This window comes from Montipora capricornis, chromosome 1 (assembly GCF_036669925.1).
Source record: "Montipora capricornis isolate CH-2021 chromosome 1, ASM3666992v2, whole genome shotgun sequence".
Taxonomy (NCBI): domain Eukaryota; kingdom Metazoa; phylum Cnidaria; class Anthozoa; order Scleractinia; family Acroporidae; genus Montipora; species Montipora capricornis.
The window spans coordinates 40,368,773-40,396,272 of NC_090883.1; the positions used below are offsets into that span (position 1 = coordinate 40,368,773).

At 39.0% G+C, this 27,500-nt stretch overlaps 4 protein-coding genes across 4 annotated transcripts in view; 3 read left to right on the forward strand and 1 right to left on the reverse strand.

Moving 5' to 3' along the window:
• The window catches only part of LOC138043729 (prostaglandin E synthase 3-like), an 11,506-nt gene extending 529 nt beyond the window's left edge, over positions 1-10,977 (forward strand). Inside the window, exons 3-8 of the mRNA XM_068890142.1 lie at positions 26-95; positions 3,963-4,061; positions 7,849-7,938; positions 9,523-9,555; positions 9,849-9,894; positions 10,649-10,977. Of these exons, the coding sequence (XP_068746243.1) occupies positions 26-95; positions 3,963-4,061; positions 7,849-7,938; positions 9,523-9,555; positions 9,849-9,894; positions 10,649-10,671 (361 nt within the window). The 3' untranslated portion in view covers positions 10,672-10,977. The remainder of the gene's footprint in view (positions 1-25; positions 96-3,962; positions 4,062-7,848; positions 7,939-9,522; positions 9,556-9,848; positions 9,895-10,648) is intronic.
• Positions 10,978-12,763: 1,786 nt separating this feature from the next.
• Positions 12,764-15,202, reverse strand: LOC138043711 (40-kDa huntingtin-associated protein-like). Its single transcript, XM_068890122.1, has 2 exons — positions 14,599-15,202; positions 12,764-14,448 (listed from the first exon to the last, which is right to left on the reverse strand). Exons 1-2 carry the CDS (start codon positions 15,125-15,127, stop codon positions 14,036-14,038), a joined length of 942 nt encoding a protein of 313 aa, XP_068746223.1. The 5' UTR covers positions 15,128-15,202; the 3' UTR covers positions 12,764-14,035.
• A 21-nt stretch (positions 15,203-15,223) lies between these two features.
• On the forward strand, positions 15,224-23,229 carry LOC138043720 (uncharacterized). The gene is made up of 7 exons (XM_068890133.1): positions 15,224-15,259; positions 15,336-15,391; positions 17,923-17,972; positions 18,550-18,690; positions 19,858-19,920; positions 22,131-22,222; positions 23,010-23,229. Exons 1-7 carry the CDS (start codon positions 15,245-15,247, stop codon positions 23,190-23,192), a joined length of 600 nt encoding a protein of 199 aa, XP_068746234.1. The 5' UTR covers positions 15,224-15,244; the 3' UTR covers positions 23,193-23,229.
• A 1,451-nt stretch (positions 23,230-24,680) lies between these two features.
• LOC138043702 (kelch-like protein 18) overlaps positions 24,681-27,500 on the forward strand; it is a 3,010-nt gene continuing 190 nt past the window's right edge. Inside the window, exon 1 of the mRNA XM_068890111.1 lies at positions 24,681-27,500. This exon is cut by the window's right edge and continues 190 nt beyond it. Coding sequence (XP_068746212.1) covers positions 24,708-26,417 — 1,710 coding nt within the window. The 5' untranslated portion in view covers positions 24,681-24,707 and the 3' untranslated portion in view covers positions 26,418-27,500.

Consider the following 27,500-nt stretch of genomic DNA (forward strand, 5'->3'; position numbering starts at 1 on the left):
TAACATCGCTTGTATTTAACTTTAGTGCTAAAGGAGGAAAAGAACAAAAAACTTATACACTGGATCTTAAGTTTCACCAAGAAGTGAACCCCGAGGTAAGATCAACTTTCGCTTTTCCGCTTTTCCGCTTGATGGTCCAGTTTTTGACTGCTGGAATTAAAAGTAAAGGAATTTTACTTGCTAACTGAGGGAACGCATCTCAGTGCAAATTTGTGACAGTCAGGATCATACCAATGGTGGATTGATTTAATTTTAGTAATAAACTCAACATTTTTGGAAAGATCCTGAAAATGTTAATTTTAGGCCAACTGTTTTTTTAATAGTTGGCTTTCCTCGGTCATATCTCAAATATTATTTCAAAATAGAAATTGCAAAATTCTCCTTTTTAAGATAAACATGTACAACAGGCATGCTACAGATGTAGTTAAATGTAATTTAACCTTGTTAACAACAAAGAGATGCTGGTTTTCCACCAGTGTAGGTCCACAATGGAGTGGTTTGCTTAGCGGTCAGCGGTTCATTTGTACATGCACAGGCTCATGTAGGTCATCAGTGTTCGACACTAACTTTCTTACTAATTTTCCCTTTGGGCAACCAGTTTTGTTGTTTGGTTGCCCATGGTTTTTTTTTCGTTTGCCCACCTTCTAAAGACCTGTTGCCCATTAACACTCAAAGGAGGCCTGTAAAAAAATAATGTCGATTTTGTCAGTCCATGAAAGAGGACATAATGAAAACTGTTAACTCAGTGATAATTTGGTGTTCACTGGTCACTTAAGTAGTAAATACTTTGCGACCAGATCAAACGAACACTAGGTCATGTGGTCTCAGTGTAGTGGCCATTTGGAGCTACGTTGGGAGAATGTTGTGTGGCCTTTGTTTTTTATTGGGTTTTTTTTGGCTGGTCTCATAAGGTTGGTGATCTGAGTGGACAGTAATATCATGCTTGCTGTACAAGTGATGATGCCATTTCTCTAGCAGCACATGACAGCAAAGCATTCTTTCTCTATTTGGATATAGTTTCTGCTTGAATTTCTGAAGATGTTTGAAGTGAAGCAAACAGTGTTGTCCTCTTGTTACTGGAAGGTTAACATCACAGTAGCATGCATGGTTATGAAAGGGTTAAATTCTTTGCTGTGTTAACGCATTGACTCATGGGAGTGAGACTAACAGATTTTACGCTGTCTAAGATAAAAGGACATGCTATTCATCAACTAGAAGCATCCCTGGGCCCCTGAGGGGTGACTGGGTTAAATGGTGATGTCTGGCTATTGGGCCAAAGAAATGAAGAGTCATCTCTGTTCAGGGTCGGGTTGTTCAAAAGCCGATTAATGCTAATCCCAGATTAAAAATTAACCAAAGAATTTATTTCTCCACTCCCAAATTCTGTTCAACGCTGATAATCGCCAAAACTTTTCATTAGAAGAAGTCAATCTTGAAAAACAAAAATAAGCAAAAGAAACTTTCACTAAAAAGTAGAAAACGTGAAACAAAAGTTAACGCTAATCCTGGATTAAGTTAATCTGCTTTTGAACAACCGGTCTTAGTAGGCTCTAAGCCTAACTCTAACAACCTGTGACAGAGTGTGGGCACATTACAAGAAGATTTGTACATCTGCTTGGTTGGGGTTGGCTTTGTTTGGTAAGCTTTTGACCCGTGAATGGCAAAGGCAAGTCAAGCTTGACTAGTTTAGGTCTCTTTGTTTTAATGTCCCAGTGGGGGAATAATAATGAGCTTGCCCTCCAGCATGGCGGATTTTGTACCATGTGATCATTAGTTGCAAAAGGCCTATTATCATTGGCAGATTGAAAGTGTCGCCAATTGTCTCGCCTAAAAAAAACAGCTCAGGTCATGTCACGCAACACAGGAATTAAAAACTTAACTTCTCAAGCTGGACATAATTGTTGACAAAATGAAATAATTTGACTACAAAAATCCGAAAATAGCAGCTTACCTTGAAATTTAAGGAACTCTATCATTTCTCTGTTGTGAGAAATGGGAATGTTCAATTTCCTTCTGAAATATACCATTCTCATGTTTTCCCTGGCGTTTGTAATTTGCATAAACATTTTTTTTCTGCGTTCAGTTGGACCCTTTGTTCTATATTCTATGCGTCCAAAAGAAAAACGCGCACATCCTAGGACACAATTACGCACTCTGGATACATCACATGAATGTGACAGATGGTGTTTAAACTGGAGTGTTAACAGATTGAGTTGCTGGTTTTGGTTGCTACATCACTCCAAAAGCCGCATCAAGTTTTGATGTGACACAACACCTATAAATGCAAATGCCATTGGCTATGTTAATCACTTCACACTAGCTGTCTGATGCTCCTCCAGTTCTTAGGGACAGGTGCTTCTAAACAGCATGTTTTGGAAGCAATAGAGAGGATTCTTCTTTATGGCAATGGTGGAAATGCTTTTGATACATTAAAGAACTGTGAAGGCTATGGCTTTTGTTTGCCAGAGAAACTTCTCTTCGATTTTTGGTATTGTGTATCTAGGTCTTTTGATCACCTTGTTGGCAGCCTGATTTGGATAAAAAAAAAGTGTTCATTTTAGGGTTAGGTTTTAGCATTCTTTCACCAGAATGTCGGATAATCAGTTTGTAGGTTGGGTTACAGGCCCTATGATCATGTCTTGGCTGAACCTTTTCAGTTCTCGACTCTGCCTAATTTTGCCACCGGAACTTGTTGTTGCTGCGCTGGTGTGACAGAGGGATCCAACTCAATGTTCATGGGGCTTTTTTGTGACCTGGTTTAAGAAAAATCATTGTGGTAGTTCTTTACAATGTCCTCTTACCTCGCTTGCTGAACAAAGGGAGGATTTGCTTTTCTTGTGGGATCGATGTCTGCCAGGATTGGATTTGGTTTACAAGCATATTTAAACCTGTGCACTCTACATGCTGAGGAGTGGCTAGTACCTCCAATACAAGGAAGTCTTCGCAATTTGCCATTTTTTTCACAACAGAGGGTCACTTGGCTTTTGGTTCATGTGGTTTGGCTTCCTTATGTGTTAATCTTGCTTCTCATCCTTACATTTTGGAATAACCTGCTTATTGCATCTTTCAGAAGTTAATTTGGCAATAAATTGGTCTCACATGAGTATGCGCTAGTCTGATCTTTGGTGCACATCAGCATGTTGTGCTCCTCATCTCCCATTGTTTTAAACTCTGGACAGGGGTATCACAAGCCATGTTTGCTGATCAATTTGAACCACTAACCATGAAAATACTAAGACTAAATATATGTAAATACTAAAAGAAAGCCCCACTGCCATCATGTTGACTATTCCATTATGTATCCAAAACTGAATACCGCAAAGACTCGCAGATAAGCCGCACCTTTTTTCCAAAAATTTGCAATCAAAATCGTAGGTGCGGCTTATCTGCGAGACCATTTGGGAAAGGTGCTGTGAATTTCGGTGTCCAGTCTTCCATTGTCCGATATTATGCCTGGTTACACAGCTTTGTACAGTGCATGCAAGAAAACAACAAATTTACCCAGGAAATTTACGTGCAAAATTCTATGGAAAAACTGCCTTGAATGGAGAAATACTTGCGAAGAAATACCAGAATAATATCAATCGTGATGTTTATTCTACTTAAGAGCTAAAATTACGGGTAAGACTTTAAAGTATTTTTGGATCCATTGTTGGTGAGTTTGCCTTGGATGAAGACAGAACACTTCATGGTCTCGACTTTGGATTTCTTTCGAGTTTTTTTCATGAAAAACTTTTTTTTCCAAAATTTGAGTTGCTAAACTCGGGGTGCGGCTTATCTGCGAGTGCGGCTTATCTGCGAGTCTTTACGGTATTTAATGCATGTGTTTTGATTGAGTACATGCAAAGAATACAATGTAGGTACACATGTGACATGCAAGTGCTTATGACTGTGTTAATTACATGCTAGTGTATTGAAATCTATAATGTGGAAAATGTATCATTTTCCATATTTGTTGGCAGGAATGTAAGCAAAATGTAACTGCACGAGAAATATGTTTCAATATCAAGAAAAAAGAGGAGGGTCCTTATTGGCCAAGATTACTAAAAGATGCAAAAAAGGTAAGATTTTTCTTTTTGATAAAGCTGCTGCTGACCTATTGGTTGTGCTCTTCTGGTTCCAGATTCTTTGTTACAAATAGTCACATTTATCAAAAAAACTCAAGAATAGAATTAACAACAACTGTTCACTTTAGTTTCAATAACAATATTTTTATTGTTGTTGTTGTGTTTTTAAGGATAGATATTTACTAGATAGGGTTAAATGTAATTATCTTAGTTAACGACTAGGAGCAAGTATACTCAGTGCTCTCCAGATGGCTGAATTGGAACCACAAACTGTTTTGGATGGCAGGTTGCTGGTGTCGAAAAAGCATTGTGTGGTGGAAATTCAGGACATTTTAACTTGGACTGAGGCCTTCACAATTTTTCAAATGGTGATGATTGTGTGCAACCCACCCTCATCAATGGCCAGACGTTACCAAATATAAACTTTTGATCATCCAAACTGCTCGCCAATCACCTGGTCTGTCTTGGTCCAGAGTATGATCTCACCTTTTAAAGGGATGCAGTGCCAATGCGTGCCTCAGATTGGTGTTGGATGAACTTGGCCCTTTCATCTGTGATCCCCAATACCCTTAGCACTCAGCAGTCATCAAACTCCTTGTCCCCAATGGTGCCAGCTAGCCAGGGCTACAGCACCCATACTCCTTCCTGCATGTCTTGGAACAATGGACTATGTCGTTGGCCCTTTGGGGAAATGCTGCTACCATCACGTCTGTAGTTCATGCGATGGGGACTACCCCAGGGTTGGCTTCCCATTTCAGCCCTCCAGGGATGTTCACTCACACTTCCCTCCCTTCCCCCACTCCAAGGAGAGGAGGTACTGAGTAGGAAAGTCCCACTGCTTTTTTTTGTAAATAGTGTTTATGGAATAATAATGTTCCTGTTTGTCTTGACAGGACCATGGACTGCCAAGCCCAGAGGCTTTGTTTTGTTTGGGTTCAGTTGGTACTCCCAGCATTTCTGTTCCAGTTTGATCTTTTTTTTTTTTTCGGTTTGTCCCCGTGCATTTAGTCTTCCCGTTGCAGTTTTCCCATTTTCAAGCCACGGTGCTTGACTATCTGGATCAGAGGGCAGCTGCTTATGTTTGTACTAGTCTGTTGGAGGGTTTCCACATCGGTTTCGAGGCCTATAGCTTGTCAGTATCCTTGTAGTCAGCTTCCTCCAACATGCGTTCAGCCCTTGATCACCCATCTGTTGTCAATGGTTACCTCTTGACCAAAGTCTTGTGTGGTAGGATGGCTGGCCCATTCATTACTTTGCCTTTTCCAGATTTGCACATCAGCCATTTCAGGGTGATTCCCAAAAGCAACCAGCTTGGTAAATGGTGTTTAATCCTTCATTTGTCATCTCCAGAAAGCCACATTGTTAATGACAGCATTCCTGAGTCGCGATATTATAGTTGTTTATAGCAGGTATTATGACCCAGGGCCGGGGAACTCTTACGGCCAAGTTTGATAGTTTGATGTGGCAAGTTCTTACCGCAGTGTGGCCATCCATCCCCAGGATCGGCCACTCCTGGAAATGACATGTCATGACAAATACTATGTGGACGTGGCTCTCCCCTTTGGTCTGCGCTCAGCACCTTACATTTTCATAGCTGTTGCGGACAAGGTCCAGTGGATGGCAACTCACTACTATGGGGTCGATTTCCTTCACCATTACTTAGATTACCTGAGAAGAGAGAGAGAGAGAGGATCATTGCCCTGCTAGGTACATGGTCCAGTAAGGCATTCTGCAATTGGCTGTGACAGGATTCACTAATTGGGCACTGCCACCATGCTTGCAAGATTGCTCCTCAGGATAGGCCATTTCTACACTGCATGGTCAACTTGCTGTGTAGTTTCAGGTGCGATCACCACCCCATTAAGGAATTCCATCTGATTTGACTTGGTTAAGAGAACTCTTTAAGTTCCAAAGCTAGGATGGCCTTGGTTTCTTCCTGACCCCAGAATGGACCCCCTTCCTGACTCACAAGTCTCGTCTGATGCCTCGGGTTCTCTCGGTTATGGAACCATCTTCAATAACCAGTGGCTCGTTGGCACTTGGTCAGCCTTGCAGCAACCCCTGTCAATTGCATACAAGGAACTGTTTGCCATTGTTGTGGTAGCATACCTGTTGGGACTTCAATGGGCACCACGGCGGGTTGAATTCTTATGCGACATGGCAGTGCTGTCTTCTGGTACTTCCAGAGATATGTGCTTAATGGTATTGTTGTATTATTTAACACTTTTTTCTTTTACTGCTTTATCAATTTGTGGTAAATCTAACAGAGTTGCAGATGCTTTTTTGTACTTTCAATTTCAGCGTTTCCAGCACCTAGTCCCACTAGCCTAGCCATCCCCATTGCCACTCCCTCCAGATCTCCTGACAGCGCTGCAAGTCACTTGACCATGAAATGCTATTTTCTGTCACCCAGGGCCTTGCCCCATCAACTCGTTGTTTTTACTTGTCAACCCAGCATCGTTGTGTCAATTTTTGCTGTCGGGATGGCTGTCTTAGTCCTAATGGGGCTCTTCTGCCTGTTGATGAACAATCACTTGCACTGCACCTCAGTACACCTCAGTGCAGTACAATCCCTTCACATTGACAATGGTTTGCCTGATCCCCTTGTCAATTGTCTACAGCTACAGCCTCTACTAAAGGGTATAAAATGGGTGCAAGGTTCATCTCCCTTCCCATTACTACTCATATTCTCAAAGTCATTCAGCACTCCTTAGATCTCAACTTCAGGGACCGTTGATCATGCTACAGTGTATGGACAGCATGTTGCCTTGGTTTCTTTGGTTTCCTTTGTGCAGGCAAGTTCTCAACTATTCTGCCTTTTGACCCTAGCATCCATCTGCCAGTTAGCAATGTCGGGCTGGTGCATTGATGGATCCCGCATGTTTTAAGGTACACGTGAAGTGCTCAAAGACAGACCTCTTTCATGTGGGTGGCAACATCTATCTGGGCTGGGTCAGCAGTGTTACCTTCCAGGTAGTGGTTCTGCCACAGGATGCCTAGGTAGCATCTCTATATCCACACTCCAGTTGCTTCTGTTACCCACGTCTGCAGTCAGCTGGCCTAGCAGGTAGGGAACTTGTTTTTTCTCATGCTGGGTTGGGTGCCTCAGGTTTGGTCCCCTGGGGGCTGTGACTTTAGCCACAAGCTCACTTTGCTCTGTGCTGTCCCATCCTGAAGGTCTTTTCAAGCATTGCGGACGGGGCTTGTGGCTAGGGCAGGCTCTTGGGTGTTGTACCTACTTGGTTTTGGGGTTGGTGGTTCCAATCCCTACAATCCTGGGCATCCAAACTCCATGTGTGGAGGGCCACTAGGGAGAATACTTTTATAGTAATAGGTGTTACCCTCTTTAAATAAAGATTATTATTATTATTATTATTATTATTAAGCATTTATTATTAATGCTTCTATTAAGAATGTTTGAGAGTTATTTTTTAAGTACAGTACAGCACTTGACACTAAAATTATAGAGAGGTTAATCTCTTCGCTTTTACCTGTAAAAGATTCCTGTAAAAGATTCTTATTTTAAGAGGGTAGCACGTGCCATTGAAGTAGAGTTACTGATAAACTTGTGGCCCTCAGTGAACACCTCTTAACCCCCTTCCTCCGTCAATGCCCGTCCCGTTTTACAGGTATTCAAAGCTACAGTTACACAGAACAGAGGAAAGTCAAAACAGACGTCGATTAAGTGAACGAACAAAATTAATGAATATTGTCAATGGGATTCCAAAAACTGTAGATAATGAAATCCTTACTTAATGTTGAAATATTCTATTTTTTGCAGCCTAGTTATCTTCATACAGATTTTAGCAGATGGAGAGACGAAGATGACTCAGAAGAAGAAGATACCACTGCAGATGATAACTTTGAAGCTGTAAGTAAAGCAGCATTGAAGATTTTGTACAAAAGACAAAAAAGCAACCTGAGAACCAATGTACTGTAAAGACTTGTGTTTAAGCCGCACCTTTTTGCTTAACTTTTGGGCCAAGAATCGCGGGTGTGGCTAATGCATGAGACCATTGCTTTCAGAGGGAGTAAACAGGCTTGTAGGAGTCACAAATTGAACTGAAAGCCTCCATTAACTAACGATTAAACATATTGAAACCTGTTGTTGATCACTGCTTTCAGTAGAAGGTTTGCATCTTCAGTCTTGCTCACCAGTAGTTCTTTCAAGCATTTCATTTGCACTTTGTTTGAGCAGTAGAATCTCCATTCCTCCGCACAGCTGCTTACAATGTCGTCTACGGCCGATCACCTCAACACTGATTTCTCCACTACATGCAAGAAAATACCACGTTATTTTGGAGAACTCACGAGGCAAATGGCCGTCCGTTTCATTGCCCTTCACTACTTTCACGCGTTTGTCCATGGGTTTGTTAAACTCTTGTTTAGCAACAAGTTTTTCTCCGATCGGTGGCTTCCATACATCTTGATAAATATGATATCCACGCACAGCTGATGTGAAAGCGAATGTTTCCATGTCCAGACTTCCCTTGTTAAATCCCTGCATGGTTGCCAAGCAAACGTTTTGCATCGTTCTCCTGCAAATTCTATCGTTTTCATTTCAACTGTGGGCTTTAGCAATGAAGACAACTGTTGTCGCTCACAGGGAATAGGGAAATTGATTAAAAAGAAGCTTTTAGAAGGTATTTTCAGAGTTGATTAACCTATTTAATATCGCTGCAAATACACAACATTAGCTGGAGTTCTTTTTTTGCAAAATCATGCTTGAAAGTTGGGGGTGTGGCTTATACACGAGTCTTTAGTGTAGTGCTAGTTCTCAAAGATGAAGCCAAATGATCAAGGATATTTTTTTCTTAAAACTAAGAGAAAAAGAAACAGGGCTGTACATTCTTGGCATTCTTATTATCAAATGTTTGGATAGGTTGCTTTTTTTAATCCTGAGGGAATTCTTCCAACCTTATTGTTTTGATATATGACGGTGACTAATAGCTAGGTTTCATGCTACGCCATCTCTGCTATGTTGGCGGATGAAAGAAATATCTCGCATTAGTTTCTTCTCTTCATCCACCAGTATTTTTACATTTCACCTTTGTTACCTTACTCTCCAGAGATGGGTTGCAAACCACTTATACTCTGTGTCTTGAAGCTGAAGAGTAGTTGTAGCCTTCTACATGTATGCAGATGTTCTTAGGGCTTGGTCATGCATGCCCCCTACGAAAGTTTGCTGAAGCGAAAAGCCACTTCCATTTGTGAATTACATACCAATCAGAGGCTCTTGTTTTGTATGGCATTCTTTCACAGCATGTGATTGGCTATCTACAACACATTAGTCAATGCTGATTGGTTGATTTAAATAGAGGGCAAGTGGCCGGTGAACAGAAGTGGTTTTTTGAATGTCTGTGTGTGAGTGCTATTCCCTTCCATCTCTGCAACACCCTCCCCACCCCCTGAGCTCATTTAATCAGTCAGAATATTAATTTTTCTTGATTATTAGATGATGAATCAGATGGGTGGAGCTGGTGGTCAGGTAATGAGTCATGAAGTGACGTTATTAATTTTATTAAAGTAGAAAATGGTAGATAAAAATTGCATTAGCTCAAGAACATTCCTGGATTCTAGCACATTTGAAGAGAAAAATCCCTGTATGCAATAGTCATCAGACTGATTGGCCACCAGTGTGGTAGTGAAAAGTGATGCATACATGTAATTTAGAACCATAAAAAGCACAAGTCTCTTGTGGGATTTTTACTAAATATCCCTAAACCCAGATTTAGTTTACTTGTTATCTGTGTTACTGACATTATTTCTCAAAATTTTTAGGACTTTGATCCTGGAGATGTCAACTCGGATGACAGTGATGATGAAGGTTTATATTGATCAGATTAATCATAAACAACATGCATATAATTTTAGGCCAATCAAGCCTTTAAGTTGTCACAGGGCAAGGAAAATTTGATTATCCCACGACATTCTATCGATCGTTTTCACTGTCATGCAACAAAGAAATAAAATCGAAACCTCTTTTTGAAAAAAGCTGTGCTGACAAATCACTTCTCCAATTCTCAGGTCTGTGTGGTACATTGTTTCTGAGCTATTTGTCGAAGCATTTCATGCAACTTTATAGAATTTTAAAGGAACGAATGTTACGTGAAATGAATCATACAAATCTTCAGGTATGAAATCAAGTGAAGCTATGATCCTTGCAGTTATAAATGCAATTTTAGTAATTTTTTTTTATGCAATTGCTAAAATTGCATTCATACATTGTGTAACTGCGAGGATCACTTGATTTATAGAGTTTTGTATGAAGCTGCAGTGTTTGTGTACCACCGTTGTACACCAATATGGCTGCCAGAAATCAACAAGAACATCTGGAGTTCACTTTGCAATGAAAGGTGCATACTTTTTGCTCATGAGATAAAAATACATGCATTTGTATGAACATATCTCCTAATATACTTGAAATGCTCAAACTTCTGAGTTTCATAGGTGTAGACATTTTTTTCAACCAAATAGCTTTGTATCATGGTGTTACACAAGGTGACAATTTGGAAATTCAAAATGCTGTCTTTTCAAAACGAATATGTAACTTTTGACAATTCCATGTCATTTTGTTGCAGGGTTACCTGACCTTGAGAGTTAAAGAATCAACATCAACGTAGACAAAATGTAATTACTAATAGTGCCCAATCAGTCAAAGTCAAATGCGGATGACTCAGGATAGCACCTCTGGGTGAACAGAACCAGCTACTGTCAAGCTGTGTGCATCTGTGTGTTCAATAGTTTTGGCATGTTGTTCATCTTGTTCATAAACAATATTCATATTCCCTATAAGAAATAAACTTGTCATGTTAATGACTTTTGTTAAAAGGGTGGTTTGTTGTAAGTATTTTCATTTGGGGACATAGTAATAGGGAACATAAAAAAAAAATAAAGATAAAGTACAGACAGGTTGTCTGGTATGCACTTAATAAAGCAACTTGCATGCATTAAAGAAATGGTTCCAGTTCTAAATAATGGAAAGGGCGAGTAAATGCAGATTGTATTGCTTTGTACCTCTGCATGAATTCGTGCATTCCCAAGCTACCCAAATTCATAAAACTTGTACATGTAGTTAGGACAGACCTTTCACTTCAATGGGGATGATACTCAAGAGGGACTCTCACTGTTTTACATGCTCAGTAGAGGGCCAATAAATGACACATTTTTCATGATTTTTTTCACTTTTTCGCTTAATTTGAAAAAAAAAAAAGTACCGGTATAGATGGATGATTTATTTTGAAATAAAGACTGTTCTGAAGACAGCAATTCAGATTTGAGTTTAAGAGCCAATCTAACCCTAAAACACATTAAATTAGTGGTAAGTATATAGGCCACTTTGGAAAATACCATAATAATCTTTGTCTGTCCCCCCCAAATTTTGCATAAGCATTGTTTCCAGTTTCTCTTCATTGGTCCCAAAAGAAAACGAAAACAATGCTCATGCAAAATTTGGGAGGACAAACAAAGAGTATTATGGCATTCTGAAGTGGCCTATTGAAGGGTTAAAAAGGGATCATGGCCAGTTTGCTGACATTATGAGTCACCGGACCCCTAGAAAAGAATTTGCTTCAAAATGGGCTAAAACGATGCCCAGACACCTCGTAATATAAGAAAAGCTGAATGCAAGATTGACAGATTTACAAACATTGCAAAAGGATTGCAGTTTTACAATGATTTTGCAAATGTTATATTTTCATTGATATCAACTTTAGGAAGCCATACTATAAAAAAGGATGAATAAACTATCTTAAAGTCCCTATGATGCTTACTTTTTCCCCATTTTTTAAACTTTTCGTTGAAATGTCTGGAGTGTGATACTTAAAAACATTTTTCTTTATAGCGGGCGTTTGATTTACACGCCAAAAAAAAATTGGCGGAGCCAGTTGGGTCCTGGTAACTAATGACGTCAAAGATGAAACTTGTTCACATCTCTTCAGAAATAGTCTCCTTCGCAGCCGTTATTAGGGTGGTCACGCAACGCTCTTTGGGGAGGAGATCTGCGTGACCAAAGGAGACTACTTCAGAAAGAAATGTGCAAAAGTGGAAGATGTCTTGTTGAAAATCTAATGCTTTTTTATAAAGTCTTCATAGAAATGTCGGAATATAATTACCCTTTATTGATTATTTACTTATATAGCGCCCTTTAACATTTATAGAATGATGAAAGGAATCTAGTGAATGTTCTGACAATTCAGAATGGAATTACATTCTTGACTTCTTTAACACACAAACCGGTCTGACTTAGTACTTTACTCTGTCTAACGATTCACCCTTGTCACACGGTGGCCATATTGTCCTTGGAGACCAAAAAAGCTTTGTTTTACCATGCCAAGCCTCACCCCCATGGTTTCCACTGCGAGGCTTGGTGTGGTAAAACAAAGCTTTTTTGGTCTCCCCGGACAATATGGTCGCCGTGTGACAAGTCGAATTCTACTTGTCAATGGGGAACCTCCAGAGCCAATGGGTTAAAGTCATTAGTCACCAGGACCCATCTGGCTTGGCCAAAATTTTTTGTGAACAAATCAAAGGCCTGTTAAAACATGTGAATGCACACTATTTCACAAGTATTTATGCTATGAGAATAAAACAAAACATGGTAATGCTCCCTGAATGTAGTTTTGAATCCAAAAAAGTACTTTGTTAGAATGCTGTTTTTGTGAGTTAGGTTCTCAAAGCAAAAACTGGTAGTCCTATTTTTGATGCTTAACCCTTTGACGTCCAAACTTTGTATTTTACTCTGTCTAATGCCAGACTATTTTACTCCTCAATGGGGAACCCCTTAGAGTCAACGGGTTAAGCTACAAGGGATTTTAAATTCCTCCGAAATTTTCTTAACCCATCAACACCTCAAATACCCCTAGGATGCCAAAGAATAGTATAAAGTCAAAACACTGACACCCATTTTCTAACTGTATTGAAATAGTCCTGAAAATTTAAGCTGAATCAGACGAAAGCTATTTGAGTTGTCGCTTTGTAAAGGTGAACTCTTAGGCAATGTTTTAAAGCTGAGAAAACACAAGCAAAGTTTTCATGGTCACTAATCATGACACTGCGTTTTCGGGGCTATTACAAAATTGGATGGACTTAAATTTTTTTTACAAATTGAAACTGTAAATCAATGTCTATATTTCTTCCAAAAAACCCTCGATTTTCAGCAATTTCATATTATCGAACCTATGATGAAGAGATCTTAACTTCATGCCTTGGAATTCATATGAAATTGATTATTGAATTTAAACATGGATGTCAATGGATTAAGATGATGCACTCATTAATGCAATGAATAGGTTTCCATGGCAAACTCCGCAAAGTTATAAAAAATTATCTGGAGATGATTCATAGCCACCTTCACTTAAAGTGGCTCTGAACCCACTCTAGAGAAATTTTTCTAACTTTGCAAACTAAATAGAGAGCGATTTTAGATGGTCTTTTGTTGCCACGGTAATCTATCACATCACCTTAATGAGTGCATCTTGTTAAGCAATTATTGGTGTTTTATTTGGTACCATAACATAAAAGTTGGGTAGGTTCAATGCTTCCAAATACTGGTAGTACTGTTTGTTGAAAGTGCTCAAACTGGTTTGAGCCTTGCTAAAGTACCACTATGATTTAAAAAAAAAAATCACTTTTTTCAACAAAGATCAATCATGCAGGATTGAGATGAAAATGCTCATTGCAGGCAGGATGGTGAGATGGAGTGAAAAAGATTGGTGGGGTATGGCGTTGAAGAAGCCTGTGCTGAACCCTCTTCTGACTGCAAACTTTGAAAGAACCCTTCCTCATGAGTATTGACAGAGTTTGACATGAAAAAATAAATGGCCCACAAAGAACTGTATGCTCTGAAATCTTTCACTTGACTCATTGGGTTGGTTATCTCCTTTTTTGAGTTTCCGACCTCAGACCAGTCTTACTGGAGCACCTTGATTCCATAACACAACACTTTACTGCTCAAGGTGCCTACAGTATTATTTTCCCTTGGTTGATAATTTTTGAGTGATCAAATGAAGTAAATGTTGTTGTTCTGGGTCTAAGTAAGTCCATAATTCTTTCTCTAGTTCTGTCAGTGCATCAACGTCATTGTCCTGACAAACCATAACCACAGACTGAAGCAAAAGAAAAAGGTCCTTGTTCATGTAGTTCACAGGGTCCCCACCTACATTTCCCTCAGAGTACTTATCAAGTACCTGAGCATGCTGGGGACGAATGCGCTGTGATGTTGGCTGAAGTAACATCAACAGCAGAACACGTCCAATTTCACAATGTGCTAAGATCTCTTGATAAGGGCCTTGTAGCTTTCCTTGTGGCCGTCCTGCATTCCCTCGTTCTTCAGCAAAGTAAGCCATCTCAGTAAGTACAGACAAGGCTCCATCAAAATCACCTGGTAAAATAAACACAAGCTGGTTTAGTAAGATCTAGCTACAATATATTGGGGTTGCAATGTTTTTCTTGAGGCAGCACGTGACACAAAAATTCAAATTATTTCAAATATTCCATATTTAAGAAACTTGTCTGTCTGAGGTAAACAAACCTGTGTCAATTTTGCATGAAGCTACTAATGTCATGGACTGCAATGCATCTATTGGAGTCTGATGTTGCAATTCTGCTGCGTGTTGGTAATGAACCATTGCTTCGTGGGGCCGGTTCATGTATCTCAAAGCATCACCAATTTCTAGACACAAACAAGCTCCCAAGGCGGAATTCCCTTGAGCACAATGTGTCTTGATTGCCTGATTGAACAGATGTATCGCTTCCGTCAAGTGTTCCTCAAAAGACGGACACCTGAGTTCAACACAACTTTTCTCCGCTTGCAAAAACAATCTTGCCGCTTCCGTAAGCGCCTCAACTTCGCCTGTCGCATTACACAATGTATTTTCACACCTTGCTTTAGCCAAACTACAGAAACCAGCATAGTGAGGACAGTCTTGCCGTTTCAGTTCTTTCGCAAGTGAACCAAACTGCCCACTTGCTTCAGATACATTGGGCTTTTTGAGGAAACGCCTCTTCAACTTTGCTGCTATGGCGCGGTACTGTCCTAGAACGTCAAATTCACGATCCATCCACGGCTTTTTCCCCGTGTCCGTCTACTGATCAGGCTCATCATAAGGCCATCCTCCATATACCTTTCCCAAATGGATTCTTGGGATACGTGTAGTTACCATTCTCTCCCTTCCAATATGGCTGACGACGATGTGAGTTTCTTCATGTTTCTTGGACTCATGTGATTCAGTAACTATAGTCACTAGAATTTAGTTCATTAACTTGCAGATGGAATTAGCTAAAGAAGAAAAGGGCTTAACGGCGAGGAAACGGAAAAGAATTGAGTAAGTTGACGTTGTTTTCAAACTGTAAATTATAAGGCTCAGATTTCCAACCGTTGGTGGTGGGAATAGCGCGGGCGCAACGAGACACCAAAGGCTGGAAATCTGTGCCTAAACTCTTAATTCAACTTTATTAACGATAAAGCAATAAATCACACAAACACACTATCTACATTTAGCAACGGCAGGTACGAAACACAAGTCACAGGTCATTGTTTTACCAACACAGATGGTATCCTATAAAGCATTTATTGTAGCTAACCTTACATGTAGGCCTAATTAGGCCTAAACAAAAGTTTGTAGGCCTAATGTTAGCAATGGTAAACGGTTAGGCTTGTTTCTGTATTGGCAAGGCGATGACCTGTGACCTGTTTGGCAAAGGCTATTCAAGGCAGGCAGTGGTGGGATGCTACACACATGCATGTCACAAATTATACTTACACATACAAGACATTTTATGGCAATACACAAGGAAAGAGAGAGAGAACTGTAGTAATAATACAAAAAATAAATATTCATGTAAATAAGTAATTAATACGAAATTACATTGAATTAACATGTTCCATGTTTAATTTGATTAATAAGGGGGTCTATATCAACATAACTATCCCATCTTTAATTAAAGATAGAGTAGTAATAGATAATTCTTAGGTCAAGTGCAGCTATGATCTTCGCAGTTATGAACGCATTTTTTACAATTGTGTAATTTTCTCTACGCAATTGTAAAAATTGCGTTCATAACTGCAAAGATCATAGCTTCACTTGATTTCATATCCGCAGTTCATATATGATTCATTTCATATACCATTTCATCATAGATAATTCTTAGGTATACTGTTCTAAATTTTTGCCCTGATGCTAGCAAAAGAATATTTTCAATGATTTAGTTGAGAGTATTTCCAATAAAAATTACCAGCTGAAGAAGATCTGGTGTGGTATTTGTGAACTTGACTTTTTCTGGACTGTAAATTATGTACAAACTTTATTTATGTCGTGAATACATATGAACTTTGTTTTAAGAACTAAGCCATTCTGGCACGTAAAAGGAAGGAATAATATGAGTCATAATCAGTCAACAAAATTACAGCCAATAATCTTTACCATCAAGCCGCTTCCTGGGATGGTACTTTCACTTGGAGCTTTTTTAGTTAAGCCACAGAAAAATGGCTGATCAATGGACCTAGAACTTTCCTTAATCACTCACTGAAAAACCATGTCCCATTAAAATCATAGAACAACCCTTGGTATAACTTCTAACAGATTACCATTTCCAAGACAGGCAGCCACTTCTCATACATTGTAGCCCTTTGGGAGTGTTTGCAGTGTGCCATTATTATTACTAGTTGTGTGACTTTGACAGTTCTGCACTTCTCTGTTACTGATATCTCCTTCTTTAGATCTTGGTACTTCTCAATGTTTCTGTTCTCCTCGTTTTTAACTCTACTGTCAACTGTCAGCGACTATGAAGCTTGATCTGTCATCTTTGTTCAGTATGACAAGATCATGCCAGTTACATATATAATTATGGTTGATTCAGCAGTCTGTCTGTGTGGTGAAGTCTCAGTGCAATTTCCCCTTCTGTGATTCCAAAACTAGAACCAGATTTTGATCATACCAGATCTTCCCTCTCTCTTTTGGTTCAAATTCTCACAAAGTTGCTTGTGGATGACTTGGGGAACTTTGTCATAACTCCAAAGTAGATACTGGTGTTGAGATACATGTAACATCTTACATTCTGCAAATAAATATCGTATAAGGCTCACCATTTGCTCTCTCTCCCCACGTGATATAAAATTTACATGCTGGAGGGATTCCTTGTTCTTCAATCCTTGCCTTGATGTACATGCAATTTGTTCCTTCTACATGTACTTGATTATGTACTGCCATGGGCATTCCTTCCTGTCTCCTTTTTGAGACATCCTCTTTTAAGCCGCTCCCATGAACTTGCTTCACTGACTTCCTGTGTAGCCCTACGAAACTGGCCATCATGAGTAGTGTTTATCGAAAGATGGCTGCTTCCTGTCCTCATTTATTGCCATCAGTTATTTTTCAATCCCTATTCCTCAGAACCAGCTAGTGGTCTACTGCCCTGAGTGCAGTTTCATCATGATTTTACCGCTTTCCTCAAAATATAATAACAATAATATTATTGCTATAATATTGTTCTTTTATCACCTTGCTGGGTATTTCATGTCATATCTCAGCTCCCTCCCGGAGCTTGGAGATTCAACGCCTAAAGTTCTGAGATTCTGGCTTTTACCAAGAGTACAGTCTTTTACAGCAACTCATTACTGATTTCTGTACCAATCTTTGAGATCCAACAAATTATTAACAACTGGAATAACCTCTACTCTATTCAATTCCAAACTTGCTTTATCTCAAAAGCTTGATGATGATAATGATGATGATGATTAGTATTAATACTATTGTCATCATTTTTTTTGTATGCTTGTCTGAGCAATGCTAATGGTATCAGACCATGACTGCCATGTCGACATATTTATTATGATGTTTTACAAAATGTATGTTTTCAGGTGGCGGTCCAAACATGCACCTAAAAACAAAAAGATGAAAATGAAATCAGGTGCAGTTGTTACAAATAATTTAGTATTTTGAAAGTACATTTAACATGTTTTCAATCACAATAAAATGGTATACTACATGTAGAATAAATAGAGGCTTGTAACAGTATCTAGTCTTAAACAATGAGCCCAGCTCACGATCCCTTACCTTGTGTCTTCAAGTGTAGACAAAACAACAATCCTTCATCACTGAAGAGCTCAAAACAATTTTATTTTAAAGTTTTTTTTACAATCTTATCATACATACACCATAATTATTCTGATCTGGCCCCAGTTGTTCCAACGATGGATAGTGCTATCCGCCTGATAAATCACTATCCACTGGATAACTCAATTGGTTTTGCTAGTGTTTGTCCGCTGGATAGTGATTTATCCGGTGGATAGCGCTATCCATCGTTTGAACAACTGGGGCCTGCTTTTCACTCCAAATCCAATGCACATGCTAACTTGAAAAATTGAATACTGTGGAAATATATTTCACCACAACACAGGTTTCTTAAGTACATTCTACTATAATATTCTTTTTTTTCCTTTCTACTGTCAGCTTTAATGAAGAATTTGTACCATTTTTTATTTCAGAGAAACCTGGGAAACCATTAACAAAAAAAGAGGAAACAAAATTTATCAAAGCTGTTGCAACTTCAGAACCAAGTGAACAAGAGGAAAGTAACAAGACAGTTGAAATCAGCAAAAAGAGAAAAAGATACATACTTTTTATTGGTAAATCTTATGTTACCTCGTTATTCTTTAAAAAAAGATCTTTCTGTAACTTGTACTCTTGTGTGAACAGAAAGGCCAAAGAGCCATATTTTTCAGAAAGGATTCATCATTAAAAATAATAAATTATTATGTAATAGTTTATTATAATATGGCTTTAAATTTTCACTCAACTCAATATTTAACTTATAATGAACTTATAGTGAACTTTATCAGTGTCAAGTCTTCTAGTAGCCTGCGTGGCGGCCATTTGAAGGGTGAGCCGGTGAAAGAACGAGGAGGTCTCACAAGGAAGAAGGGAAGGGGATGCCTGCAAGGACGCTTTTGTTTTTTCCCCATTTTTTGTGCTCATTTTCTGTGCGTAAAAATCGTGATTGGCTAGAAATTAAATTTGTGTCCGTCACCAACCTACAGGTACATGTACATGTAATCCCCTCCTCAGATTGGTTGATTTCAAAGTCAGGCTATTTTCAAGCAAATTTTGAAGTAAATAATCTAAAATCGATCTCGCCACCAACGTTCTCTTTTTGATCTGATGCAAAGCGTTTGGATAGAAATTTGAAAATTTAATTTTCCTTACACATACATTACAAACAAGTTTTGGAGTATTTTCTGGAATATTGATTCCAGCCACATTTCTTAGTCGTTCGACCAGTACAACACCAACCAATTCCTTCTTCAGCAATTGTGTGAACAAATTCACATAAGATTAGTTGAGCCGTATTTCTTCAGTAAACTCCTTTCTTGAACTCCACACACGTTGTTGAAAGGTGATTGCTCTTTTTCGGGCAAATGCGTTTTGTTTCGCTCTGCTCCTGACCATGAGATAATTTGGGAAAAAGTTGCCTTAAATGACATTCCTGCGTGGAGCAATTTTACTGCGAGCATTTTAATTTCAATTGATGTCGTTTGACAGTTTTAGAGATTTTGCAGCTGCCTTTATTATGTATGCATATTAATTAATTAGGGGGTTGAATGGGAAAAACAATAGCGTCATTGCAGGCCTTCCTTCTTACCAGTGCTTCCTTCCCTTCCCCTTCCAATTTTTTTTTTTTTCAGGAAAGAGTACATGCATATCCAAGTGATGTCTTGTTTTCTCATTTTGCAAAGAAAGTCTGCAGTACTTGATGTTTTTTTCACTAGCTCACCTTAATTATTTATTATTGTTAGGTAATTTACCATTTACAGTAAAGGAGGAAGATGTCATATCACATTTTAGATGTACTGGCAAAGGTATCTTGTATCAGTTATGCTAATAGTACAGAACATCATGACTATCATTGGTGTAGCACTTATTCAGTCCCACACCAGGCCATCAACATTTTAACAGTAACATGAATGAAATTATTACTATTTTTAGAACCAAGTATACCATTAGGTCTGAAGTGTAGATTTTAACGTTGTAAAATCGCCAAATTGCACTCCATGCTTTACTGGGGGCTGGACAATCTGCGAGTCATGTGAGCCATGTGAATTTACATTTAAGTCTAAGCAGCCATTTCAAATAGCTCTTATAAACAGTTGTAAAGTCTTAGCACCCATTTTAAAATGGTTAGCTTTCAATAGCTGTGTGTCTCGCATGCTGATTTGCATGGCTCGCCATGTTGGCTCACATGACTCGTAGCCATGACTCGTAGCCATGACTTGCAGCCGTGGCTCACTAGCTTGCACATTGTCCTCACTCTTTTACTGGTAATCTACAGGAACATGCTTGTACATCCAAATAATAATATAAATGAGATAATAATAAATATGTGGTAGTGCAGTAACACAGCACTTTATTCCATAACTGTTAAACTGAGCTGCTTTTTGTTTTCCAGGAGATTCAAGTTGTCTTTGTGTAATATGTAGCTCTAATAGTACACAATGTTGTTTTGGTACAGTATATTATAATACCATGGAAGATGTCTTAGGTAAAATAGCCCCCTGACAAGACATGTGGTTACTAGTGAAATACTAAACCCGGAAATATTGAAGAAAATAAAAGGGGATCAAGAAACATTGGCATCAAGGCTGACATGTTGATCATTTGCAAGTTCCCTTGCAACTTTCTTTTTCACCACAAGTGGCATCGAAATCAGTGGTCTTTTGTGATCATTAGCTAACTTGCGTGTTACTCGCGAAACAAGGGATATATCTGTGTCAAAATGATAGCAAGACACTAGGTTTTTTTATTTATTTTTAATTTTTTGTTTTCTTTTAAGTACTTGTGTTATAAAGTTTGTCAAGAAATGTGCGAATTCAACACAAAGATCACAATCGTCCAACTCTTGAGGTTGAGGTTTCTGCGAAGTCAAAAAGAAATTCACTCTCCTCTTTGAGGTTATTTATCACAAAGTAATTCCATCATTTTTGGAAATAGAAGCTGCTTTATTCTTCATCATCACAAATTTTTGCTGATTTTGAGGTTCAGGATTGAGCCTTGAAGCACACCACAATGATGAAACTAGTTTCAGAATTTACTTTGTTTAGAACTGTAACCTGAGTTCTATCAGAGAGGTATTCTTGAAAAAGATTAAGACTTGCACCTTTAAACCCATACAGCTCAATATTTCCATCCGTGCGCTAACTTTTTTCATTCGTTAAAGGCTATAAACTGATAGCGGAAAGCTTATATTTTAACCTTTTTAACCAGGGAACGTTTTTTACTTCAAAAAAAAACAAAAACAAAATGTTTGTATTTGAAGTGTGGCTAAGATGAAAGTTAGAGAGAAATGACCCTTGCTCTGGATGTGGACAATTTAAGCCATTATTTTTTTTTTATAGCACCAGAAAATTTCAGCAGAAAATTTCAGGTGTCTTCAACAGTATTTGAACCCGTGACCTCTGTGATGCTGGTGCAATGCTATCAACTGAGCTATGAAGCTGTCTCACGCCACTGAGAAAAGTTTACTCGTTAATGGGGGCTGCTTTAGGAGATTATTTTTCAGTTGTCAGGGTGTTAATTAAACTACACAACTGGAGAATGGAGAAGAAAAGGGATACATTTATGGACTGAGAAAACATGTCAACAGGGAGAGAGAATTCCATTGTTCTAGGATAGAAGGACAACTTGTGAGAAGTAGCTGTTTGTAGATACTGAAATGAATAAGCATTCATGCATGTGTCTGCTTCTGTGTGTTGGCGATCGCAGATTTTCCCCTGGATTAACCCATTGACTCCCTGGGGTTCCCCATTGACGAATAAAATCGTCTGGCGTTAGACACAGTAAAATACTAAGTCTGGCCGTTTGGACGTCAAAGGGTTATTAAAATATCCATCCCATGGCAGATGTCATGGTCAGGTGTCTATATAGACAATAATATTGCTTCAATTTTCTTGATAAGTGTGAGGATCCCTAAGGTTTGTTTTTATATAAATATAGCACTATTGTTGTAAGAAACTGATTCAAACAATAACAAATGTGAGTTAATGAAATCTTTAACCTTGTGTTTAAATTTAAGATAACATCAAACAGTTTAGACTGATGACAAAGAGAACAGGAGAATCAAAAGGCTGTGGATTCCTTGAATTCAAAAACAAGCACAGTTACTGGGTTAGTTAAGTATGGCTGTCTCTTACATGGGTTAATTTAATTTCAAGTCACACTCAGATGTCTACATTGCTATTCCAAAAGATAACTATTATGGTACAATGTCATGAGGCAGTAATATTATTCCAATATTGTGGAATTCATCAAACATTTTAATGATAAATGAACAATTTGTTATCTTTTGGTAAGTGGCCTTCTTCCCTCACACATCGCATTTCTTGTCAACTTGAGTGCCCTTATGCATATTAAGGCTACAGAAAAGGAACATCTGCTAGTCAAATAGAACACTACTGGCCCCATTTGTTCAAAAGGTGGATAACACTATCAAGTTGAGGTATCCAGTGGAGAGTGATTTATCCAGTGGATAGCACTATCCACCTTTCAAACAACTGGGGCCTGGGGCCCGTTTCTCGAAAGTCCCGAAAACTTTTTGGGCCCGAAAAGCCATTTGTGAAAGTGCCAGCCGCTTGATTTGGAAAGCAGATCTTTTAACATGTTTTCAAGGTAACAAAAAGAAAAGTGACTGTGAAGTTTGACGACTCAAATCCTCTCTGTTCTTGAGATACAAAGGGAATTGTGACACCCGAAAATGGTCTGTAAAGTTTCGGGACTTTCGAGAAACAGGCCCCTAGACTTTCTGTGAAGTCCACAGTTAAGGTATTAACTGCAGGAGAGGATTTATCAATTGCCAGGCTTGATCTGCTTGCAGTAAATATCTTTATTATGCTGAAGGTAACTTTGTATATTATAGAAGACAGATCATTTTCGTTTTGTTATTCTTGTTTTACAGAAAGCTTTAAACCTGCATCACAGTGTTTTAGCTGGAAGAAAAATAAATGTTGAAGTCACCTGTGGTGGAGGAGGCCATGGGGTACAAAGAAAAAAGAGGCTGGAAAAACGGAAAGCAAAGTTTCGCCAGGAGAGGAAGGGCAAACTAAAGTCTGTGAAAGTCGAAGCCAAAAAGAAGAACTGATAACTGCCAGAACAAAATAAATATTGTTGAAGTGGATTGAATTTACATTTTCATTAATTTTTATTTAAGAAATACACAGAGATAAATAAAACTCATGTTCATTATCAGTACAGGTAATCACATGATTTTGAGTGCAATTTGGAAGAAATAAGCGACAAAATTTGAAGGCATATTTTTTTTCAAATTGCACAGGGAAAAATTCATGAGATTACTTCTTGATAATATACATGAAAAAATTTCGAGATGAGATTATCATTATATGTTATTATTTACAGTGGCGGTTCTAGGAATATTCTAAAGGGGGGAATTGAAAGAATCAAAGTATATACTCTGACAAAAGTCCAGATGGGTTAGGCTGCCATTTTGACTTTGTTTATGTTTTGCATTAATAAAAATGTTCACATCAGGTAAACAGATCTGTTCCTGGATCAACCCCTGATTTATCAGAACTGAATGCACACATATCACGCAATCACACAAAGATTGTGCCGTCTGGGGCTCATATTTGATTGGCCATTTGAGACTTTCTTTCATCATTGACCATTCAGATCTTTTTGCACTGAATTACATGATTGTACCTCTTTCATGCACTGTGTTACCTGGAAACTGCCAAACAGAATGGAGAAATTTTTTCATGTAAATTGGTAGTAATGAAAAGCTAGTACAGCTGACTGTGAGGGAATATATAAACTTATACTTTCCTTATTACACTTCTTGTACTAGCCATTATTGAATGTCCCTGCAAACAGCAACTTTACTTGGCTTGTTTACTGTCTTCAGTGTTTGCAAGTTACTGAATCATTTGCAGACTTTTGTAGAGCCCTTTTCAAATGAGTGTCATAAAACCAAAACCAAAGCAATTACTTTTACTTCTAAGTAATTACACATAGCCGTCACAAAGCGCGATTGGTTTTGGTTTCACTTCTAATTGGTTGAAAAAATGGCACGAGAACTTTGAACCAATCACGGAGTGAAGTAATGCAAAACCAAAGCAATTCGCTAATTACTTTAAACACTCAATTGAAAATTGCTCTAACTGATGCACTGTTGGTTTTCTTTCTTTTTTTTTTTTGAACAACCAGTGGTAAGTAAATCAAAATGAAAAAATGTGTTGAGGTGCTTGAAATCTTGAAATAATTTAGTTAAATCAGAATTTGAAAAAAGCCCGTTCCAAATTTCTCAACTAAACTTTGTTGATAGTTTTGAAAGCTGTTGAAATTAAGCTTATGTAGGTTTAAAAACCATGGTGTGTTTTGGATAATCGAGAATGTTACGTGGAAAGTATTATTGTTGAAATTACTATGGCTCGCCAAGCAGAGTGACAGACAAGCCATTTTTTTCGCAAGATGGCTGCAGTGCGAGATGGCCAGAAAACCAGTAGCCTGCGTGGCCGGCGTCGCTCCCCTTCCCCTTCCCCGATTATGCCGGCCACGCAGGCTAGAAAACCAGTATTTGGGGCAACAAACACCTGTTAGGTATCACGTGACCAATTCATGACCGACACAGAAATCAAATATGGCGTCAGAGGAGAGTCTGTTGCTTTGCGTGCCTGAATTTCCAACACAAGTCTTCTCGGAACTCCACAGACTCCGAAAAGAGGAAAAGCTCTGTGATATTGAGCTTCGTGTTGGCGATGACCAGTTAAAATCTCACCGCGTCGTTCTGGCGGCTGCAAGCAGTTATTTTAATGCTATGTTTACCGGTGACTTAAAAGAAAGTCATGAAGATAAAGTCACCTTGTTTGACGTGGAATTTTCGGCGTTAGAAGATTTGGTTAATTTCTGCTACACCGGACGGATAGAGATAAATGTTGGCAATGTACAGAATCTACTAAGCGCCTCCAGCCTGTTACAATTAGCAAGCGTGAAGCAAGCTTGCGTGGAATTTCTTCATCGTGTCCTTCATCCCACAAACTGTCTAGGCATTCGTTCTTTTGCAGACACGTACTCCTGCGTGGATCTAGTAAAAGCAGCCGATGTCTTTGCTGTTAAGAATTTCTCCGAAGTTGCTAGAAGTGAAGAGTTTTTGGCTCTCGCCCCAGAAAAAGTTGTTGAAATGATTTCGCGAGAAGAGTTAAATGTCCGAACAGAAGAAGAAGTCTTTGAGGCAGTGTCCGCATGGATTAGAAGAGATGAAGACGAAAGAAAGGATTTTTTACCAGAACTGTTGAAAAACGTCAGACTTGCGCTAATAAGTCCACAGTTTCTGTGCGAGCAGGTGTCTGCTGATGAGCTAATCAAAAGCAATTTGAGTTGTCGTGATTTAGTTGACGAAGCTAAGGACTATCACCTCATGCCCGAACGTAGATACAAGTTGCAGTCCATTCGCACTAAACCCAGGAGATGTAGTGAAGCAGCAGGCTTAATTTATGCCATTGGTGGCCTTACATCTTCTGGAGAGGCTCTTAGCACGGTAGAAACATATGACACTTTGATGAAACAGTGGATGCCGGGGCTACCAATGAGTACATTGCGTACTCGAGTTGGTGTGACTGTACTTGATAACAAGCTGTATGCCCTGGGAGGATTCGATGGGCATAAAAGGCTCAGTACTGTTGAATGCTATGATCCACAGTTGAAGGCCTGGAAAGCCATTACACCGATGAATACGCGCCGTAGCGCCCTTGGTGCAGTTGTGCTAAACGGAAAGATTTATGTTGTGGGTGGTTATGATGGCCATATTTCTTTGAGCACAGTTGAATGCTACACTCCTAGTACCAACATGTGGAGTTTCCTTACCCCAATGGGAACACTGCGAAGTGCTGCAGGTGTAACAGAGCTGAATGGGAAGATCTATGCTATTGGTGGTCACAATGGGTTGTCCATATTCAACACAGTGGAGGTATATGATGCACAGTCCGACAAGTGGTCTCCATCTCCTTCTATGGGAGAGCGCAGATGTCGAGTGGGTGTGGCCACCTTGAATGGTCGAATATATGTATGTGGAGGATACAATGGGAGTGCTTTCCTCAACACTGTAGAATGCTTTGATCCTGAAACTGGACAGTGGTCATTCACTGCCCCAATGAATACACGACGGAGTAGGGTTGCTGTTGTCACCTTAGGAGGAAGACTGTATGCTGTTGGAGGGTATGATGGCCTTTCTAACCTAAACACAGTAGAATGTTTTGATGCACTGGCAAATCGGTGGACTCCTGTGGCATCCATGGGTATGCATCAAGGTGGTGTTGGAGTTGCAGTGCTTCCAAGAGGACCGTATACTTAGTGTCATTGTCTCACTTGGCCTTCAATCAGTGAAATTGTCTTCAGTTTTCAAACATTCATGTAATGAACTAAAATGCAGTTCAGTGTAACTTGTTTTAAGGCTACTTACATGTAACTTTTACAGTGGATTGCTCACTTTTCAATGGTTTCAATATGTGAAAAGATTTTTCCATTTCCTCATTTCTGTAGGAACATTCAAACTGAGGTGAAGTAATGTGGTGGTTAGGTCACTAGATTCCCACTCCTGAGGTGACTGTTTCTAGGCCTTGCTCTGTCACTGTTTCCTTAGACAAAGAACTTTGCTCCGTGCTGTTTCTTTTCACTGAAGTATTTAAATGGATACTGGCAACATTCATGTACTTCCAGGGGTTACCCTGCATGGACTACCACTCCGTCCAGAGAGTGGTAGCAATACTCTTGTTTGCTTCACACTACAGAAACCTGGCCCCAGTTGTTTGAAGGGTGGATAGCACTATCCAGTGGATAACTCAATAATTGAGTTATAGGTTTTGGTAGTGTTTATCCCACTAGATAGTGATTTACCCAGTGGATAGTGTTATCCACTTTTTGAACAACCAAGGCCTGCAGGGTAAGCTCCAGCTGTATGAGAACCCAGTGGCTAGTCTGCAACTTTGCCTTTTTGTTTTGCTGTTTATGAGTCCACAAGCAAATCTGAGCATTTTGCCTTTTTCTGTGAGTTTTTTTATGTTAAAATCACTTGGGAAAGTGGGAGAGATTTCTTGGAAAACTCTATGTGCCATAGTTCTTCATAACTCCACACATGCGCAGTGATAGCATCATCCAGTTCTTGAGAAATGCCAAGTACTGGCAAATAGGATGAATGAAAACCTTTGGATCTGCTCAATTTAAAGCTTAACAATTTGGACAGAACTAAATCTAATTTGCCAGAGTTAGTCCTTGAATGTAAACAGATTTTACTTTTGAATTGCAAGTTATGCTGGGACTTTTTCATGTTTTTCCCTTTTTCTGATAGATGTCACATGACAGGCAGTAGATGAGACTGTTTTGTTTAACCCATTGACTTCAAGGAGAGAGGCTTAATAGATTTTACCCTAATGCCAGA

Bases quoted from the DNA above. Each gene is read 5' to 3' on its own strand.
- LOC138043711 (XM_068890122.1), bottom strand. From the start codon at position 15,127: ATGGATCGTGAATTTGACGTTCTAGGACAGTACCGCGCCATAGCAGCA. The intron at 14,449-14,598 runs GTTTGTTTACCT...TTATTTTACCAG, and splicing joins TTCATGCAAAATTGACACAG to GTGATTTTGATGGAGCCTTG.
- LOC138043720 (XM_068890133.1), top strand. The intron at 15,392-17,922 runs GTAAGTTGACGT...GTATGTTTTCAG, and splicing joins AGGAAACGGAAAAGAATTGA to GTGGCGGTCCAAACATGCAC. The intron at 22,223-23,009 runs GTTAGTTAAGTA...CTTGTTTTACAG, and splicing joins AAAACAAGCACAGTTACTGG to AAAGCTTTAAACCTGCATCA.